Source organism: Thermobia domestica, chromosome 14, assembly GCF_964235325.1.
Source record: "Thermobia domestica chromosome 14, izTheDome1.hap1.1, whole genome shotgun sequence".
NCBI lineage: Eukaryota > Metazoa > Arthropoda > Insecta > Zygentoma > Lepismatidae > Thermobia > Thermobia domestica.
Window position 1 is genome coordinate 138,430,440 of NC_137467.1, and position 22,845 is coordinate 138,453,284.

General features: G+C 36.7%; 1 protein-coding gene across 4 annotated transcripts in view; it reads left to right on the forward strand.

Annotated features, from left to right (window-relative positions):
* mam (neurogenic protein mastermind) overlaps positions 1-22,845 on the forward strand; it is a 371,802-nt gene that overhangs the window by 331,225 nt on the left and 17,732 nt on the right. For all 4 annotated transcript variants that reach the window (XM_081738892.1, XM_081738893.1, XM_081738894.1 and 1 more), the window contains exon 3: positions 19,220-19,946. In XM_081738892.1, coding sequence (XP_081595018.1) covers positions 19,220-19,946 — 727 coding nt within the window. The remainder of the gene's footprint in view (positions 1-19,219; positions 19,947-22,845) is intronic.

Below are 22,845 nucleotides of genomic sequence, written 5' to 3' on the forward strand. Positions count from 1 at the left end.
GATCCTGAAAGACACTCCTCCCTCCATCCCAGTATCGTCGTCCTTTGCCAGACTTTGCAATGATTTTTTTTTTTTTTTTTTTTGGAGGGGGAGGGGCTCACTGAAACCGGACTTCACGGGTAGAGTATTTATATGTTCTTAACATGTCTATCACCTAAATAAAAATCAAATTTGTAGGAGCATTTTCTACGCAAACATTAACAACTATTGAAATTTTCAAGCGGCTCTAGATATTACTGGAACATGACCTACATTGTCTCTCAATACACTGTATGAAATAATGATTTTTACAAGGTTTGATATTCTACTCAACAAGGTAGTATTTTTAAAAATCTCTTGTGCTGGCGCGAATTTCTTGGTTATCGATTTGTTTAGTTAAAAAAGCATTGTATTTTAAGTGAACCGTAATTTCACGCTTTTGGAGTCAAAAGGCGAATTGGATACGAGCAACAGAAAGGAGACTATAGTGCTATTTATTGATTGATCCAAAACGCACCACTGCCATCCATTTTAGCTGTTTGAAAATTAACCGGTATTTAGCTGTCGACCGACGGGCACAGGAGATGATCACCTGTTGACTCGTTCGGGAGAGAAAGAGCGCGCGGGCGCGCGCGCCACAGGATCATCATTGCTATGAGAGCACTTTTCTGCTAGCGTTGGCTCGCCTAATGAGACGGAGCGACCAATTAATCTCCTGGCACCCAGAGGAGATGAAGACCAGCCTTCGAGGCGGAGCTACGCGTGCGCAGAAGGCAATTTCCCTCAAAACAGACTTCACTGCTTATACAATCTCGATGTGTCGAGGTCGAAATGTGTGGCAACATCGCCGCCACTCCAGCTTCCGTTCGCTACATTATCGGTTGTATATGCAGTTCAGCGGTGGAAACTAGATATAAATTACTGTGATCTTAGGGTATTTTTTACATGAGAGATATTCGTTGGGAAGCTACTGATTTCCGCTTTCTTTTACAATATTTTAATACATGAAATAACATAATTCGCATACGAACATTCAGTGAACTGAAATAGTTGTTTAGTATAAGAGTTCAAGAGACAGCTATGGGATTTTAAATGTGTTAAGGAGTACCATCCTAAGATGTTCTTGGAGGGACTCCATGAGTATAACTCAGTCAGGATGAGACTGATGGATTCATACTCCAACCTTTCAAATGTCAGTGGAAGATAGTGAATATCCACATTCAAAGGTTCATTAGAGCTCCTTCGTGGCTAAGCGGTTAGCATATACGCCTTTGGCGTGGGAGAGCTGGGTTCGTTCCTGGCGGGAGCTCATGTGGTTTGGATTCCAAGTTAATCAGTAGGTCCACGTCTCATGTAGTGATTGTCTGATAGTGCATTGTTCATGGAGAAGTGATGATTTTAGATTTTCCTGGAGATACTTTCAATACACAGAGAGGGAAAATATTAGCAACTCGCGTTGAGCATAATCGAATATTTGTCTTGGAGGACAGTTTTCTCATGGGCCACCTCTGAAGTCACAGGGTATCCACTCAATCGTGAATAAGTCGTGGATTTCGTATTACTATGAAAAAGATGGAAAAGCTGTAAATTTCGTTATCAAACTTGAAAATCTAGAGAATTCTCCAATTAATTAAAAAAAATTTAAAAAAATAAAAGTCTCGAATCCCAAAAATTTGCTTTGGAACTGTGAAAGAGGAAAATTTTGAACCGGGAAGAAACCGTCAATTCGATTATTTAGTTTGACGGGAAACTGTGAATCTTCATTGTGTATGAGTGTGTAGTCAATTCCCCCCCCCCCCGAACTACGAGATCCCTCCAGGGCCCATATTTCCAATTGCGCTCAATGTGGATTACTAGTAATTTTGCAGTATTACTTTTATATCCCCGTGCATTGACAGTTCCTTCGGGAGATATCATAGTACTTCAAAAATGAAGATATCGTTCATTGGAATGTTTTTTTTATGACTTTGTAGATAAAAATACTCCATTTTTATAAAGAAAATGTGTACACAACCAAATGACCTTCGGGGCTAGTGACCTCGGGTTCGATTCCTAGTGGAGGTGTATAGTTTGGAAAGTAACTGGAAACCTGGCTAAATTAAGAAGTAACAAGTTTGTCTAGATAGCTAGAAATAATAGTGAAGGGAACCGATATGATGACCACACATTACCACTCAGCTAAAAAACTTCGTCCCCATAGCCACAATTATAGCATTTTGCAGATTGTAATGCTAGAGAGAGGTTTAGGTTGGTAAAATTCAATATATTTTATTACCCAATTTGGTGCATTCTAGTTGAAAAAAATTCCAACCCTGATACATCTACTTCAGGCTGTTGCTAACAGAAATGAACATTTGAAGCGATACAACGAAGTGAACTTTAATCTTTTGTCATTGTCAATTACGACAGTTGTTTTAGCTTAAGATTTTTACTTTTAAAACTATAAAGTCTTTAAGACAAAGAATATTTTATCAGCTAAATGTTTGTTAATTTCCTAGTTGTATGGGTGAGGAGGTCATATTCAAGATACGCAATATTTTCGCTAGTCTTTGTTTTATTTTTATTTCTATAATGCCTTTTGTAGCTTGACAGAATTACGTAATAGATTAAGAAAAAATCATATTGAATACCAGCTAGAACGATTATCTCGGCCGAGTTCGTAAATTGAGTCAATCCGTTAAAATTTTCACGGATAACGGTGCTCGGTTAGTTAGAACGATTATCTCGACTGAGTTTGTAAATTGTTAGTCCTTTAAAATTTTCACGGGTAAAGGTGCTCGGTTAGGTAGAACGATTATCTCGGGCGAGTTCGTAAATTGAGTCAATCCGTTAAAATTTTCACGGGTAACGGTGCTCGGTTAGGTAGAACATTTATCTCGGCTGAGTTCGTAAATTGAATCAATTTGTTAAAATTTTCACGGGTAACAGTGCTCGGTAACGATTATCTCGGCTGAGTTTGTAAATTGTTAGTTCTTTAAAATTTTTACGAGTAACGGTGCTCCGTTAGGTAGAACAATTATCTCGGCTGAGTTCGTAAATTGAGTCGATCCGTTAAAATTTTCACGGGCAACGATGCTCGGTTCTTCAAAGCTATCTTTCGAGGACATTGTAAAGAACTAAAGTAGCCCGCAGAGTTAAATTTTAGTTCCTTCGCTTTTGTATTTTCATTTACCATGCATCGGTTTAAGAGATTTGCAAAATGTGCGAGTATAATACTCGAAACAACAGCTTGACTGTTTGTCATAATTAAATATTCAATTTTAAAGCAAGTTGATTCATTCTACATATATGCACATCCCGATATAATTTCAAAAATATTGTGATTTGCAGTTATTATAATAAGATTAAAAATATGTCACGCGTGCTACTCTCACCAGGGAAGGGTCCGAATGGGGTACTCGAGTTGCCGGACGACATGTATCAGATATGAAAGAGGGTGTGAAACTATGTGCATATGCAAATTTGTAGCGGCTAAGGGCAACATGGAAAAGCAGGAGAGCCGGAAGAAGTATGGCCGGCCGTAGGGCCCAGCAACAGAGAAAGCTAAGGAATCACTAGTTCTACGCGTGAATGGTCTCAGTAAGTAAGGTCAAATGTTTAGTAGTAGATGCATGATAAAATCTGCTATATATAATGAACATCATGGCCGCCATATTGAAAGTGGCCATCTTGAATTCGGATTCACACTGTAAAAGAGAAAGTAAGTCATGTGGCATATGAAATAGCACTGGAATTTTATCAGGAATACATTGGTACTAACTATTGCGAGTTGAGAAGTAACATTCAAGAAGGACGCATATAAACTGTTATAGTCTCACTAGTATGACGCAAAAACTTGAGCTTGGAGAACTCTAGTTTGTATACAGACCAAAAGAAAACTAGGTTTATATGCAGAATAGTTGCAAGTAAGAGACAGAGAAAGAAGAGAGTAAAGATGAGTCCGTGCCACCTACTCTGTGTGCTGTTTGCAGACAGAAAATACGAAAGAAAGCTCATTAGCTTATATATGCGTTATCAGTGAAGTAATCAAGTAAGATAGAGTGGTTGGTAGGAAGGTTAATTAGTGCATGAGTTTGGGACGTGCGACAATAATCCCTGTGTAGATCAGAAATGTAGTTTTTGGTGAATATTGGTAGTGGTCGAAGAATAACAAACGTTAGAGATAAACGATAGCATGTCGGATGAAAACAGCTCTTGTGTTTTCATCACACTCTTATAGATACTCTTCACATCAACTGTCCTTCATCGATTGCTATGTACCTCTATCAGTATACTTGCTTATGTGATGATACATGTTATTTTCTTTGAGAAGAACCGCGTCGTAATTGTAACTGTAATCCCCACCCCTCCTTTGTGTCGGGTATTCTAACGTGACAACAACTATCCATCTGCAATATTACCAGCTCTTTGCATGGGCAAATGCTCTTTGTAATCTTTTTTCTAGATCTGCATCATGTGCCAACATCATTCCAACAGGTTATTCCGAAGTTTGTTCAAATCTCCCATCACGACTTTCTTGCATGTTACTTCTCCACTCGCGATAAAGTTACTACAAGTTGGTTAATACCAATGAATTTCTGGTAAAATTTCAGTGCTGTTTCATATGCCACATTACCCACTTTCTCTTTTACAGTGTGAATCCGAATTCAAGATGGCTACTTAATATGGCAGCCATGATGTTCATTACATATAGCAGATTTTATCATGCATCTATTACTAAACATTTGACCTTACTTACTGAGACCATTCACGCGTAGAACTAGTGATTCCTTAGCTTTGTCTATTGCTGGGCCCAAAAGTCGGCCATATTTCTTCCGGTTCTTCTGCTTTTCCATGTTGCCCTCAGCCGCTATAAATTTGCATATGCACATAGTTTCACACCCTCTTTCATATCTGATACATGTCGTTCGGCAACTCGCGTGCTCCATTCAGACCCTTCCTTGGCCAGATAATTTCTCAATCAAATACTAATTAGTTTGGTGTTTTATCTTGTATTGAAAATTAAATTAGGCACTACAATTTTAAAATCAAGCTTTACCACTTGAAGAAAAAAAAATGGAATAGGAGAGTTAATGTGTGATGCCAATCTCAGGTGTAGTCGGGGTGCGTTTTGGTTGGGTTGGTAAGGGGGGGGGGGAGAGTTCTTGCCCTGTGTAACAACTAACATAGTGGGACAATGTTAGTTGGGCGAAAGTTTGGGCGCAATAACAATTGAATGTAAGGTGAACTCAATCATCTCCAGTCCCAAAAATGTCTTCCCCTGTCTTATTGGTCGCTTTAGTTTGTAGATTACACATAAAATATTTTTCTTTGGTTTCTGCAGTACTTTTTAAATATATATAATACAGGCGTGGATCCAAGGGGGGCTATAGCTTCCCCCTTGATTCTCGGGTATACACTGGATAAAATAAAATGGGCTTCAATCCTGCTTTACACTGGATGCTGCAAACTATGGTTTAGCCCCTCCCTTGATCATATCCTGGATCCGCCACTATATATATATATATATATATATATATATATATATATATATATATATAATTGCGGACCTGGCTTGAAGTTCCTTTTTGGTAATTAAGAGATTGTATTCATATTAGAAACACCTTTTCTGTTGGATTAGTACCTATATTACCATGAGACTCACACATTTGATTACACATTATTAGGAACGGCTACTGATAATTATTTAGACTTGCTTCTGTGTAAACATGCCATTGTTATTGTCTTGTGAGTTGTAATCTTTCGAAACCATTTGCAAGCACGGCCTGTTAACTAGGACAAACCACCAATACTAATACAACTAACTACATTAGTAGTAGTAGTAGTAGTGAGGATTGTGATTGGGCTAACACTGCTTTAGAATCGAAAAGAAAATTGCGTGGTAAGAGCTGAGAAATTCTGTCACGAACAGTGGTGCCAACCACAAGAAAGAGTTAAATGAAATACTACTGTATTACGTTTATGATTTTGATTAACCAGAGATTACCACATAACTAATAGAGAATGTCGAAAATGAGCGAGACAGTATCTAGAAAACGGTTTAAAATAAACTAACAACCGCTTCAAGACCTTTTCTTATTGACTAGAAATTTAGATGAACAACTTATCACGTCACAGTTATTGAGTACCCAAATTTGTACACTATACAGAAGGTATTGAAAACAACTACTGTATTAGCTCATGTAGTATCGTTTTATAGATACTACCTGGCTCGCTTTCTGCATTTTTGATATATTTCATTATCTTTACTATTCAGTAGTAAATAAATAAATAAAATTAAAAAGTAATAAATTGGAAGTGATCTTAGGAAAGATCCTGAGCTGAACCAAGTAGTTGACTGATCACCAAAACGTTATTTCTAGTTTTCGAGAAAAACTCTTTTAAAAAATATAAACCTACAAGTTGAAACTAAAATAAAACACTCCTCCTCATCATCATAATGGTATTCTTCCATTATTAGCAGCTCACTTGCTGCAACTGAGAAGCTTCTATGCTCCATGGCCTTCCTTTAACCTCTTCGTCTCGACGTACGCTTTTTCTGTTTTGATGTCGTCCATAAATTGTAGTCTCCATCGCCTTCTCCCTTTCTTTTCTGCCACCATACTCTCTAGCAGGTCCTTCATGATACAGTTTATCAGCCAATGTCCCGACGAGTTTCTCTTCGTCTTCTTAATAATAGGTATTTACAATTGTTCTTTTTTCCTCACCATTTCAAACACCCTTTCCTTCATTTTGCCCTCGACCTAGCTAATTCTCTCGATTTTTCTCCACATTGTACATTTCGAAAGCTTCCAGTCGCGTTTCATTATTTTTGCATAATGTCCATGTTTCTGACCCATACACAACAATCCTCCACACGAAGCATTTTATGAGTCTTTTTCTCAACTCTTTATTCAAGGTCCCACAAAATAGTGTTTTCTTCCTTCTGGAGGCTTCTTTCGTCATTCCTATCCTTGCTTTTATTTTCCGCTCGCATTTCATATCATCATTAAAAACCTGGAAAATAGACAGGCAAATAAGCACTTAAAATCTAAAAATAGGCAGTTAAATAGACACTAAAATGTAACTAGAAACAATGAAGGTAAATACCCAATACAATTAAAAAATAAATTCAAGTCATAGATAATGTTCAAAGAATATAGAAACATACCTGTCTATTTGTGAATATTTTCTTTTACTATATATATTAACAAACAGGTATGTTCCTATGTTCTTTGAACATTATCTATGACTTGAATTAATTTTTTTATTGTATTGAGTATTTACCTTCATTGTATATATAAGCGAAACTTAACTTGTATTCTATGTATATTTGATAAAAACATTCTCTATAGCACTTTATCACTACACATAACAGTCCAATTTTTTTATACACAGTCCAATACACTTAGTAGTCCAAAGTTTTACATCTTATCCTACAAACACTTATATTTCTCGGAAGAGGCAGAATCCTTTCTTGAAATACTAAATTATATATTTTTCCTAATAAAGTCTTATTTTGAAGAATATGTAACATTAGGCACCAAAGCAATTATTTAGGCAGGAGTGGGCGAAATAGGCAAAAAATTGGCTTAAATTGAGACTATAATCCCCATATAAACTTTAAAACATTTTTTAAAATGATATCTTTAATATTAAAGAATAGGCATTTTGCCCAACATGTGGTCTCTGATCATCACTAATGATACTTTTCATGTATCGAAAACTATTCATATGTTCTATTTTCTCTTTTCCTACTTCTATATTTGACACACAATGGCTTTTGTTTTTCTAACGATTTCTTTATCTCATATTCTTCACAGCCGTTCCTCAGGTTTAATAACATCTTACTGATTTTCTCTTCAGATTCTGCAAGAAGCACTACATTTATCGTATTATATGAAATGTTCATTCAACGAATTATTCGCATTTAGTTTGCGGATACTAGAGACATTGTGTAAAACATAATATTGTGAGAGAGAACGCTGTTAGTGGTTGTCAACAATATCCGGTAAAAGAAGACACAAAATTATTGTATGAAAGTGTATCCCATTATGGTATGTAGTAAGATAGTAAGTTAACTACAGACGGAACAAAGACTCCGCTTGCCGAATACGATTGATCGCAGATAGTTTTCCATTGGTGCTACTAGATCAGCGGGAAGGATTTAAACATGCTTCACCCTGTGCCTTACGGCTGAATGTAAAATTGGGAGGGAAACCCCATAGATACATATTCGTCATAGTTGTCATAGATATCATAGTAATTCTGCTGATATCAAGTGATAGGTGTTGAAAGTTTGGTCCCTTTTTTAATTGTTTCATTTATTAAAGTTAATTGAAATGAACTTTCTCGGTTTACGTCTCATGCTGATGCGCTTTAGGCTAAAGTAGACGGCTAAAGTAAATGATTGTGGAAGAATATGGGAAGAAACGGGAGAACCCACATACACGATGTTATTCATCACAAACTTGCGTGGCTGGGGATCAAACCAGTGCTCTCTCGCACCAAAAGTGAGCACTCGAAACTAAGCACTGTGCCCTCTTAAGGAGATCTTTAGTTATCTTAATATAAATTCCATTCCAACATTCATAAGGAATACTGACTTATTGGCAAGGTCGAAGCCGGAATAAGCCCCTCCCACGTCTCACCGTTATGCCTTTAGGCTGAAGGCGGATTAACGCATGCTTATAAAGGAATTGGTGGGGAAAATCTTCCAGTTTTACGTCCCACGATTCTGCCGGCTAGGCTAAATGAGATAGTAATGATGAGAAACGAATGCAATGGTGGAATGAAGAAATTGGGAGGAAACGAGAGAACCCCGAGAAAATCCACACACAAGGTGTTTGTCCACCACAAAGTTTACTTGGTGCGAGCTGGGATCGAACCAGGGACCCCACGCACCAGAGGTGAACGCTCGACCACTGAGCCACCGCGGTCCCTATTTGTGGAAAAATAATGTGCTAGGCGATGGGAGAAAACTTACGGATACGATCATGCCACTACAAACTTATATGATGAAAAGTTTATTGAGTTGATTTTGAGTTTAACGTCCCTTTCAGCAGTGAGGCTATATGAAACGGGGACTACTGATTAACGTGGCATCCAAACCACATGAGCTTCCGCCGGGAATTGAACTCGGGTGTCTCATGCCAAAGGGGCGTACGCGAGCATCTTAGCCACAAAGGAGTTCTCACTTGACGGGAAATCGAGCAAGGAATTCCACGCTCTATCACTGAAACACTGTGCTCCGTTTTCTCATGTAGCCAAATGAGAAAAAAAAATCTTAGTTTGAGGCAGTATAAATAAATAACCTCATTCTCGGATAAGATACAGATGTATTTTGAACTTTATATATTGCAACAACCAATAACAAATTATATTGATAGGAAGTTCTTATGAATATTAATAATCCGATGCTGGGTTTTCTACCGTCTCAAACATAAAGAAAGATTTGATTGGGAAGTATTGCAGTTGCAGATTTGCAAATTGTAAACTACCCAATTTTGCATTCAAAGGGTAACCATCGAAACCACGCCTTTGGCGAGATCAAATGGTCGGTACTGTAAGCTAGTCACTACTAGAGCCACCTGTTGGATATCCTGGCATCGAGCCACACCGGAAATTTGCAGGTCATCGCTCTATCAAACACGCATGCGCAACGCGGCGATTTCATTCTGAGTTTAGTTAGGCGACAGACATATCGTTCGTTTCGTTTCATTGCGTATTGCACAACCGGAGTCTTTCTGAACTGCCGACAGATGCCACCACTACCAAGGAGAACAGGAAAATACAAAATAACAGAAAGGGAACAACGGATTAAAAGGCGCGCCCATGTCCAACCACACCAATGGGTTAGAACGCAAAGCCGAACTTGTCTTTCTTTTTAACGATACCACTTAGATAAAAGAATTAATTTAGTAGTTTCAAAATTTTCACTGTGTTTGTATTTGTAATAGTACTACTAGCTGCTGAAGCGAAAACATTTCTAAATTGACATTTGCATCGTTCCGTCTGCTACGCTCACTTATTTCCCACACTCATTTGATTTAAGGTTGAATGTTTTGTTTTTAAATATTGGAGCCTTCTGTAATTTTCTTATTTCTTAATATTCATTTTCTGTATGTCTTCTATTATTTATGACGCAATTTTCTTTCTATGTTCCAATTGTTTATAACAGTTCAACCAGACTCACAGTCAAGTACGTTATTGCTTTGATTTACCGTCGAAAGTAAATTTATAGGAGGGGAATGAATACTTTCAGATTTAATAAGAACTATATTATTATTATTATTATTATTATTATTATTATTATTATTATTATTATTATTATTATTATTATTATTATTGATCACAAGTCCACATGGACTGGTTCGAACCAGGGACCTCTTCCATCAGAGGGAAGCGATCTGGTACTGATTCACCATGCCCTCTCATTTAATTTAGTGTTTAATAAAGATGTAATCAGTGGCGGATCTAACTCTAGGCCGGAGGCCTAGACCCCCCAGGTTTTTTAGTAACAAAAATATTTTTAGTTATTGCTTTTTGTATTTTTGAAAGTTTATAGTAAACTCATAATATAGTTATCATAATTTGAGTTCTGGTTACCTCTCCCAGTGTTTATCTTCTGCATCCGCTCCTGAATGTAATCTTAGATATTATTCCAATCATCTCATCAAAATGCTTCGTTTAACATCCTAATTCATAACACTCAGACATTAATACGAGAATGATGTTTTAAAAAAATCAAATCCAGTTCTTTTTATAAAGCAGTTTGATTTAGTTCAGGTTTCTATTTAAGGAACAGATAAAATGGACTTTTCTTGGAACTTTCGGAGGACGAGTCCGTGCAATATATACTTGACACTGAAGAAAAAAAAGAAATGAAATATTTGAATTTTACGTCCCACGTTTATGCTAGCTAGTCTAAAGAGGACGGTGATGGGAAATGAATGAAATGGTGGAATGAATAAAGTGAGAGGAAACGGAATAACCCCGAGAAAACCCCCACACACAGTGTTTGACTTGACACTGGAATAATAATTATGCGTTGTCATTCAAGAAAACTTGAAACAGATCCATAGAATTGATGTGTACACCGGTCGTTTCGGACTATTTGAAACTACGTATATGATAGTTTTATTTTTCAAAACGTTTGTTAAAAATACATATATAACAATAATATATTGCATATCATAATTTATTTTAAGAGTAAGATATTCCAGCGTGAATTTATCGATTTATTGGTTGGTTGTTCGTTGATTTGTAATTTAGCGAAGCTATATGAGACGTGGACTTAACAGGTTAACTTGGAATCCGAACCACACGAGCTTCCACCGGGACTCGATTCCGGGTCTCCTGCGCCTGCATACTGACCATATAGCCACAAAGGAACTCTTATGGAGTGGCCCCGCATAGCGTAGTCGCTAACGCTCTTGTGTTTGGTGCAAGCGGTCCCGGGTTCGATTCCTGGTGGGGGACACTGTCGAAAAAGTGTTAAGAGCTTTTTCAGGCCAGCCATCCTGAGTGAGGTTTTTCGTATTCACTCCAGACAAATGCCGGGATGGTACCTAACACATGTCCCATACCACTTCCTTCCTTCCCTTTCCCCGGATAGTGTGATCGCCGAGGGATGTCATCCCTCATGTACACTCATGTCCAAAATGTTTGTCGCATATCTATAACTGTCTTCTTGTAAGAAAATAATTTGATAATTTTGCAGGGTACTTTTAATACTGTTACTATACGTCCAGGAAATGTATATTTGTGGTAAATTTCATAGGAAAAGAATTATAAATACGAAAATTAGTGTGAGTAAAACAAAATGTTGCTAAATGGACAAGAAAGTTTTATTTTCGTTTTATTGGTCCTATTTACTGCTCTTTTGACATGAAATTTGCCACATACATGTCTTTGCCGATTATACACATGCTAACATTATAAGAAATAACGGGCGAATTCGTTATCAAATTATATTCCTACAACAACATTTTTATAGACATGCGACAATAATTTTGGACATGATTGTACGTGACGAATTAACATGGCCATAGATGTCGAAAGCCCAATAAAACTAATTCCTATCCCTAATTCTAACATCTTATGGATTCGTGTGAACATAGACGGACTGCGGGTAAGAAACAGAAACATTCCACGTTCGAACTTCAGTCTCGTGTTTTAAATCCTCCTGTTGGTTCGGATAGGACTTAGAAACTCGATGCTAACCCTCCCCGATGGTTTACTGGCAAGCGTGCGCGCCTTTGGTGGACGAGATCTCGGATTCGATTCTCGATGGGAAATCCTTGATAGAATTTGAACGCATAACATGGTTCGGATTCCACCTTAAGCTGTAGGTCCTCATCTCATATAGCCTCGGTGCTAATATAAGGTTCTCAGTATTTGTAATTCTATCAAATGGCCACATGGTAAAGATTTTTAAAGTAGGATACCTTGGAATGCTGTTTGTTCTTTTCTCTCAATGAAGTTAACAGACCTTGGCATAATTTGCGTGACGTAGTCATCAAGAGACAAGCATTCTTCTTCTTCTTTCTCTCATAATAATGAAGACGCTGCACTAGAATGCACGGAATTCCATAAGATCATTTTACCTTGGATAAAACTAGTTGTTTTTGTGTAGCTAAGCTTAATTCTGGTCAAGTTATGTGCAATATGTGTATCTTTTCTTCCTTTATGTATAAGAATAGTTCTTTCACCTTTCGTGAAAGTTAAAAAAAAAAAAAAAGCAAAGAAATCAACACTTAATTCAGTGACTTATAAATACAAGTATTTTCCCGTAAGTTCTGAGTTTTATCTAGAAGGAAAATCCCGCTTCCAGAATGTTTACATTGCACCGGAAGAGAAATTATCCCCTGAGTTTGAGCTTTATTTACAAATCAATAGGATAATATATCAATAAAAAAGTGAACTCCACTTATATCGAAGGGTCTCCCTCTTCAAAGCAAAATCTTCTGAAATGACGCTGTTGGTCTTCGAGTTGTAACCCTTTTTCAGTGCATGTAATTGATCACTTTTCTGAGTTATTTCTAACTTTCTTGCATTGTAATTCCTTTGTCCTTTTAGAATTTGTGGTTAACTTTTGTTACCATAGAGTAGTGTTGTCTTTAACCCTTCTTTAGGTCCTGTAACAGGGATTTAAGCTTTATTTTTTTATTATTGGTGAAGTCAAGCATGGACCTAAAAACACCCGAGATGCTTTTTGGAACAGGATGGTCAACTTGGCGGCGCCAAGTAGGTGCGGAGGGGACAGATTTCAAAAATATTTCATGCTCTCACTTTTCAAGATGTCAGATTGAAATTTTGCATACGGATTGTGTGCAACTTTGACTATTTCTCAATTTTTTAAAAGATCTTTACGTGAACCCGGGCTGAGGGGCACAAATATTTCGAGGATGTGATTTTTCAGGGGGAAAAAATCACTTTTTTCCGAATTTCTCTGTTCGGGTGTATGATACCGACGTTAGAGTAGTACTGTTGGAAAGGTCGCTTTATACGAAGAAAATGACGTTTGAACCAAGATCCTAAGCCAGATAGTAATGTTGTAGGAAATTTTTAGAATATAATATGGGTCACCTTCAGATTTTCAAAAAAAAATTTCTGACCTTTGTTTTCAAGATATCTGATGGAAATTTTGCACACACATTGTGTACAATAACTACGTATTTTTCAAGAGTTTTTCAGATCTCTACGTGAACCCAGGCCCAGGCTAAAGGGGGGCTAAAATTTTGATTTTTTTTTCGAAAAAAAAAAAACTCCCGATTTCCCCGTTTCTGGTATATAATACGGACAAGCGAATGGTACCGTTGGAAAGGATGCTCTATTTTTTTTTTTTTAACGTATGAACTATGATCCTACGATAAATAGTAAGGAAGTAGTAGCTGTTTGACTGAATGTCTAAAATTTACGTTAAAAAGTGGAAAACTTAAAAGGGGTTAGGCTTTCAAACAGAAGCAAAAAGACATTAGCAGCGATATTTTTTTATACACATGCCTTACCCTCTTGTTTTAGGTGGGAAATATGCATTCGGAACATTAGCGTCCATCGCCATTAATTGTATCAGACTTTTTACTAGACTGAAGTTCCGTCTCTTTGTGTTACAGTTCTAGGGATAGGGACATGTATATGCCAACTTACAGAAACATCCATCCAGTGAAGGTTTTGATACGAGTTTAAGGTCATTTCTTGAAGCGTATGACTAGATAACAAACCATCGAAATGGATACATATAAGCCTAGTTGGGAGAGAAACAAAATCTTTTGAAGAAAGAGAAAAAAAAATGTTGCATTGACTGTTGAGACTGTCCTTGGGCATTAGCTGACTGTCGCGGCACTGGTTTCATCTTTAAACATCATGCAAGACTTGTTCACCTTGACAGCTTGCATACAGCTGCGACAAATCTTGACAACGTAGTGTCGTGATATTATGATTTTTTTTTTCCTTTCAAAATCTCTTCCAGCAAATATACACATCTTTAACATTATTGTGCATGTCAGGGATATACTGGTAGAATTTCTAAAAGCAAACAAATTTAATAAAAGGGCAACTAGTTAAATGCGTAACATACTTGTAGAATTACGGTGATGGTACCCCGTTAAAATTGGCCACATGTGTCAGTTGGGGCCTGTATTAACAGGTTACTTTTACATATAACCCAACAATGAGTTTGTGTTAGTATTTTTAGAACCTTGATGACGGTGATAAACAGTTTTAAAGGAAGATTCCGGACATCGGTATTCTTGGTGCCGTCCACTACTTGTTATAGCATTATGAACATATTTATTTTGCAAAGTTCTGGATAGCATTAGGTTTAGGCAGGCCCGTATTTATATCTTGTCCGCCCCTGTGCTCTAAATAATCCCCCTTCCCCGAAAACGACCAATATTAGAGTTGAATCCATAGTTTTTGGGGTCGCTGAGATGAGTAGTGAGAGGGTTCAATTCCCGGCGGGAGCTCATGTGGTTCGGATTCCACGTTAATCAGTAGGTCCACGTCTCATATAGCCTCGCTGCTGAACGGGACGTTAAATTCAAAATCAACTCAACTCAATGAGTAGTGAGAGTTTTAATCCAATTCAATTTCAAGGTCATACTACTCCCCCCAGAGACTGGCGAGATTTTAAAAGTTATCGTAAACGACAGATATTAATGTTGAATTCATAGTGTTCAAGGTCGCTGGGTTTAACGGTGTCAGTTTTCATGATGTTCAAGTTAATCCTCCCCCCGTGGGGAGGGGGTGGGAGAGGATGACTTTTAAAAATAATCCGATAAGCTAGTTAATTAGTAACTACGGTAATTAGAGCGAATTAAACACATTAACATATTTTCTCGCGCTTGCGTGGGATTCTGCGGGTTGCTAATTTTAAATATTACTTTATTGTGGATCTTGAAAAAATCTAAATTTTACGGCCCCTAAATTCTTCCGCCTTCTGCTCGAACACAGAATAGCACTTACCTAAATTCGGGCCTGGGTTTAGGTGATTTCATGTACGCACAAACATGTTGCTTATATTCTCCAATAATATCTACATTTCTGCAATGTTGGTAAAGAGCATAAGATATCAAGTTAGGTCTACTTCAGTCTAAAAGGTTATAAAATCGAGATTCTGTGTGAACTTCACATCACCAAACGAAAGCGCATTTGGTGGCGAAAACCCTTTATAAAATGGCGGAAGTTTTTATTTTCTATTATAATAATGATAACAATTCTGTGATACAGTGAGAAGAATGTAGGCATTTATCAATGTTCACGTTATATTGATTTTCAAATATTATTAGTTTTTCTTGGTCAACTGAAATCTAATCTTAATTTTTTTTCTCGCGTTGGCGTACTTCCATGTTAACCTGATCTGAAATTTTGTATAGATATGTAAACTTGATGACAAAAGAATATTTTCACCTAATTTTCGTTCTAACTTATCATTTTACTATCTAAGGTAACGATATGATATTGTTTTCTACTTACTATATATATATATATATATATATATATATCTTGTGTTATGTAACCAGAAATGCTCTAGAGTTGACATGGACGGTATAACATCCAGGAGATTTACATTTCATATTGTGAACTCGCGATGAACTTCAAGAACTGATTGAATGTAAAAACACCTTATCGCAAGAAATAAAAAATGGAAGATTGATTATAGTGGATTATAGCTAACTACTGAGAGCGCCCAGTGCTTTTATAGTTTGTCATATTTCTTCAGTTTATTTAGAAACTAGCGTTAATTACCCGCTTCCAAGGGCGTTTATTAGGGGGGCAAGGTGGGGCGCTCGCCCCTTGAAGAAATTGTACTTCAGAATATCGAAAACTCAATTGAATTTTTAGAATAGTTAGAGTAAAATTTGAAACTATATTTGAAATGTCGCGTATTCTTGCTCCCCCTTGGAAACAACAATATGGGCACCTTTGCCCGTTTCGCTAGGTTAAAACTAGTAATGTGTCCCGTTAGTAAGTTAGGCCTAATTTTTACTATTACTGAAATACTCTTTGATGTTTATTTTCGATCATTTAATTTATATATATTTGTGTAATCGCTCTGTATGAACACCTCTTATTTACAAATAATCATTGTCTTATCGGTGTCCCTTATACTGAGGTTTCGCTGTATTACAAATATGAGACAGATATTTCACGATTTCTGCAGAAAGTTTTTTTCAAGAATGTTGGTGATATCGAAAGAAATCAAGTCAATATTTTGTTGATTGTTTGTGACTAAGAGTCTATAGCACCGGACACTGGTGAAGTTATTTTTACCTGAATACTGCAATCTCTACTACTTTCTAATAAGAAATATGTGCACTTTAGAAGGTAAACGTAGGATATAGAGCATGAAGCAACAGGTAGTTTTAGTTTATAGATGTGACATAAGTGGCAGGCAATGGTAGAGGAGTCAATTTGGCAACACTGTAGAGTGGCAGCCGGTACAGCTCACTCCGTCGGCCGTCCTCTGACTCAGAGCCCCGTTACAAGTTACAAGAACGTGGTGCACGATTTCAGGGCCTGGAGTTGATGCATAATTGGCTCGTCGTTTGCTCTTGCAACTGTATATTGACCTTTTGAAAGAAAGAAAAAAAAATAAAGAAAAATTATCACAGTGGCTAAAAATGCAATTAAATATTGACTTATATAATGATACGAAAGGAATCCTCAAAACCTTTTGTTGTATTGCGATTTTCGGTGTAAAAGATATAATAAATTGATATAGGTAATCGCTCAAGAAAAGAAAAGAAAAATAACCAAAATTTTCTAAATCCCTTTTCCTGAAAATTTTCCTAAATTTTTCGCTGTCAATTATCAGTTATACAAATTAATTTTCAACGTAATAAATATTGAATTTAAAGGTAATGATTTTAAAAATGCTTTTATAAAATGTACGAAAACGGGTAGATTTTTTGTGTGTTGTGTTTTAAATCGGGTAAAGTGAAGAAATGGGACTAAGATTATATAAAAGGCATTGTCGAACGCCCAATGTTTTCACATAAATGTGAAAAGTACTTCACAAAGTTACCCTGAGTGTTATACTATACATACCAACTACAGAGCATTTTGATTGCATAGCAGAAAAGGATATATAGTTAGTAGAGAACAATTCTGTGCCTTAGGTTGGGTCTAAAAGGGCCAATGTCCCTTTTGGGCAAAAATGAGATGTTCGTCAAATTTTAATCCCTATAAATGGATATTTTCTTGTGCAAGAAAAACAAGTGTTAATATGAATGGTATATAGTCCAAACTATTTCGTGTTGACATTTGCTCTTCTTGCACAAGAAAACACCCATTTACAGACGTTAAAATTGAAGAGCATCTCTTTTTGCAAAAAGTGGCATTCGTCCTTTTAGACCCAAGCCACAGAATTAGTAACTTAATTCAGTAATTTTACAGTAAAATTGTAAGTTACAGCAATATATATATATATATATAAACTACGTAGCATCGAACTTTGTACTACGTAGCGACTGAACGATAAATAGGAAAACAAAAGTGTTCAATAATTGTAATAATAACAAAAATAAAATACTTAGAAAACAGGAGAAATTATTGATACATACATATCTACTCAGTGGAATTCCTAGCACCACTTTTCACAGAAACCTTTCACTGAGATCTATAAGTTACTGCTGAAATCGAGTAATGCTTAGATAGAAAGTTATCTCCTAGACATTTTATTACGTATTTCATTAGCTGCTAGAACTTAAAACTGCCTTGCGATTCAATCCATGAAAGGCTATAGCTTGTCACATGGTTTATTATTATTATTATTATTATTATTATTATTATTATTATTATTATTATTATTACTACTACTATCTAATTGGACAATATTTCTCATAGTACTGTGTGTTCTTTGTTGTCGGGTGCGTGATTTTTGTGTATATGTCTTCGGTTCGGTCCAGAGACGTAATCCCTCATACGTGACGGACTTAAAATCCCAAGATCCCGATAATGCCCGGAAATATGTATAAATAAATAAATAAATAATAAAATTCACCTCCATCTCCCTTTCTTAAGTTGTAATATGGGAAATTATCCTAAAGTCTACTAGAAATATTAATTACCCTTGCCACTTTTGTTATTACTTTCGTCGCAGATTTGTGTGCAGACTCTTCAGTGTTCTTAATACTCATGATTTGCATAGTTGTTCAACGCCAGATTTATCCACGCTTCGATATTGTATATTGTATATAGCTGTTGGTATTTTTATCTCTGGAAGTACAATACTTTTACAGTCGGAATTTAGTCTCTAATTAGAAACATAAGAGCAATTTCTTATCAGCAGAATTACCCTACCATTTCTATTAACAGGGCACGTGTCAGCAACAGTGATATTACGAAACTTCAATCTATGACTATCTTACTGGCAGGGGCGGATCCAGGGGGGGGCGATCGCCCCCCAGAAGAGGAAAATTTCTCATTTTATATATATATAAATACCCCCCCAGAAGTCGGTCCTGGATCCGCCCCTGCTTACTGGCCAAAGTTTCTGGACAATAATCTCGTTTCCAACAGAAGATACAAAGTATGTCAATTGCGCTTTTTTCTCTAAGGCTACGGCCACTTGAGTCGCAAAAGGAGAGATATACAACGATAGCGTTTTGTTTCCAGCCTTGACGTTTGGTATTTAGATGTTTTTATGATATTTTTCGTATATTGCTTGTTTCATTATAGACTGCACTAGAAACTTGCTAATAAAAAACACTGAAAATATTTGACGTTTCAAAACCCTTTTTCTTTTTATTTTCAGGTATCTGCAGGGCAACATCTTCAAATTTCTGGTGATCTCAAATCCAGTTCGGGAATGTTCTTCCAACAACAGCAGCAAGCAGCCGCCCAAGGAGATAATTTCTCTGTGTCCCAGTCACAAACGATCAACTTTACTCAGCAGTCATTGCGTCAACGACCATCAGCACGTCAGCAAGCGCCGACGATGGACTTACAACAACAGAAGATGATGCATCAGCAAATGATGCGAGCCCAAATGCTTCAACAACAGCAGCAAATGTCTGGTATGACCCGCCCACCTCCTCCAGAGTACAAAACCAGCCAAATGATGCAGCAACAAATGGGCGGAGCGCCTCCTGTAATGGGGATGATGGGACAGTCACAAAGGTTTAGTACAGCCCAAATGAGACCCCAAATGCGGATGGGGCAACCGATTCAACAAATGCCTCCATCGGGTCCGATGATGAGGCCACCGGGTATCATGAGCACGAACTATCCTCAAGCAGGACTGAATGCTATGAATAATGGAACAGCGATGAGTCGGTCTACTTACGCTAATAGTGTTGTTCGGGGACAGCGTCCTCCAAATGTGAGCATTGGACCTGATGGGATAAATATCGGTGGCCGCGGTGGGCCAGAGTGGCGTCATATTTTTATGTCTCAGCAGCAGAGTGCTGTGTTCACAAGTCAGCAGATGCCTGGAGTAGGGCCGCAGATGAGGCCTAATTTCTCCCAGGCTGGACAACCAAGTAAGTACATTTTTATTGTATACAATTGCAAGTATTTATAATGCATAAATCTTGGTAACTATGAAATACTAAAATATGTAGACCCCCGCATAAGCCTACTTGACACTTCCAGTAAGATTAAGTCCGTATAGGTATTTTTTTTAAAAGAACAAACATACATCAATCATGAAAACAAAGTGGAGTAACCAGAGATGTGGGCATTTTCCTGTGCTTGTTCGTTACTCTTCGGATCTTAGCTGAGCAGATGGCTTTTTGAATTATCTATAGAGGCAACCAGTGTTCGAAGTGGGAAAAATAGCAGAGGCGGTATGTTTTATTACGATTTTGATTCGACATACCGGCTATCTAAATGTTGAAATACAGTGAGGGTATGTTGTCTTAAAATTGCATTTCTATTTACATATGACTGAAAACCACTGGAGAGCTTCTCTTTACTTACAGGGGGGGGGGGGGGGCATGGACAGATTTTGATCTATCGCCAACAACTTTCTCGAAAAAAATAAATTAAAAGATCCCCTTATGTTGTATTATTGTATATAGAAAATTATACACGAAAATGCTCAAAAACCGAGTTTGTATATTAACAGGTTCCTGCAGGAAAACTTCCGGAACCCCCACTTGAATGAGAGATATTTCAAACCCCGTAAGAGCCTCCCCCACAGCAGACAACCCATAAATCCGCCCATGCTCAAAACACGACATTTATATGAATTAAGACAAGAAGACACACACACACACACATACACACAAAAGAAACAATTCATTATGGCAATTAAAATATAAACTAGATGAACTTCTTTGAGGACACCTCATTTTAAGAACAAAAGGTAACAAAAAAAGATAAAAACGTCGGTGTTGTCAACTTACAAATTATTGCTACGTAAGAAATAAAATGTTTTTACGTGTAAAGCTAATTGTCAATTACTGGTATAAGAATGGATTTATTAAAGTATGTCTTGATCACTGAAAAAAAAACAGATGCGATATGGCATACCACCACGTACCGTCTTACTTCGATCACTGGAGGCAACCCTCTATTTTGCTGATTGAGAATTACCAGTATATGTATAACAAGACAGTTTCATATACAAATTGGAAATAGAGTTGTTTTCAAGTATATTTTCAAAATTCTTTCCGACCAGTTCAATACTTGATACGTGTACATCAAGAGTCGATTCAATTTACCATTGTGAGGTGACTTTACATATAGAAATAACATAGTTCCAATGCAAGGTTAAACATCAATCTACTCGAAAATTCAAGTGTGGAAAATATCTGTAAAGCACTCTCAGTGGCATAGCAGTTGATATTCTTCGGAACCCAAAGGTAGGTCTCCAGTCAAGATGTTGCTCAGATACTTACTGATTATAGCACAATATTTAATTAATGGACTTCTTACAGAAGTAGTGAGAATTTCTTAAATTCAATCTCTTTTATCCTAGAAAGATGAATACGAGGTAATCTTGTAAATCTTTTTCGGGTTCAGTATTTGAAAATGGGCTGTACTTCGTCGAAAGTTTGTTCTTGCCCATGGTTTTCATGGGTTAGAGTTGTTTAGTAAATATAGTATCAGTGATCATTTTCTCACTACCAATTTGGAACGCCCAACAGTTCTGCTACTGATTTGAATATTTGGATATGTGTAACTCAACAACCAATATGGGAAACTACTAGTTAAAAGTGAGTGATTCAGTCCTATCCTATCATGGAAGTCGTAAAGTTTTAATTATTTTACCATTCAGAGATTAAAACAAATTATTTATAGTGAAGCTTTTGAAGAATGTAAGATTTTTGTTTTCATTTTTACACATTTCATTGTGAACATAGCAATTTATTATTATTATGATTTCAACAATTCAGAAAGTTAGGTATCCAGGGAACTAAGTTTATATATTTACAAAACGCCACTTAAACTAAAGTAAAGTAAATGAGTAATTTCTCACATTCCATTTACATGTAATTTATGTTTATGTACCAATGGCTCAATTGGGCGACCAAAAACAGTTTATTCTGGTAATTTAAAATATTTGATTGTGGAATGGGATGCAGGTGAGCAAATTTTATTGTCAGTTTTTCCCATAGTTTAAGAAATTATAACGATCTCCTTAATTTTTAGTAGCCATATTTTCGCAAACAGTTTCGGAGTATTATTCACTGTTTCTTCGTTGCCTATAGCGAAGTCTCGCCGCTAAACAAATGATATGGTTAAAACATTTTTCTTCTGGCTAATCCTGAAAACTAGTTATAGGAAACCTAACGTTAAAAAAATGTTTTTCTCACTCTTCAAATACCAGGATATACTTCCTATGTGCACTTGAACACGCCAAACCCTCAGTAACGACTCTATCTTAATAACACGAAAAATTAATCACATTATTCTAATAACTAGAGAAACTTCCGTTACATAATTTGTACAGTTCTTCGTTTCAGATTGTTGTGTACCAAAAATCGTGATAATAATTCGTTTAGATAGAAATATTGTCTTAAAATTTTCCAATACTTTCCATTCTTGTTTGAGAATAAAATTTTAAACGAAGAACAAGTTAAGAACGATCGGCGAGAAATCCAGTAGGAAAGTAAGATCGATTCTCGAATCCAACTTAGCTCTTGTGATTGACATGACGTGAGATACTATGGAGCAGCTGAACGGATCAAATATACAGTATATTATTTGGTTATTGATGCTTTGAGTTTTGGCATCCATGCTGTCTTCTCCAAGTGTCATTATCAGTGTTCAAGGTTGGATTTTTTGTTGTAATGGAAAAATATTCAAGATATTTCTATCCATTTGAGATACGTTTTTATGTAAAATCACCACGTTCATAATTCTGTGATTGGATACCTGTTTTTTAGCTAAACGTTCCACGCTTACTGTATTCTCCAAGGCTAAGGGAAGTGG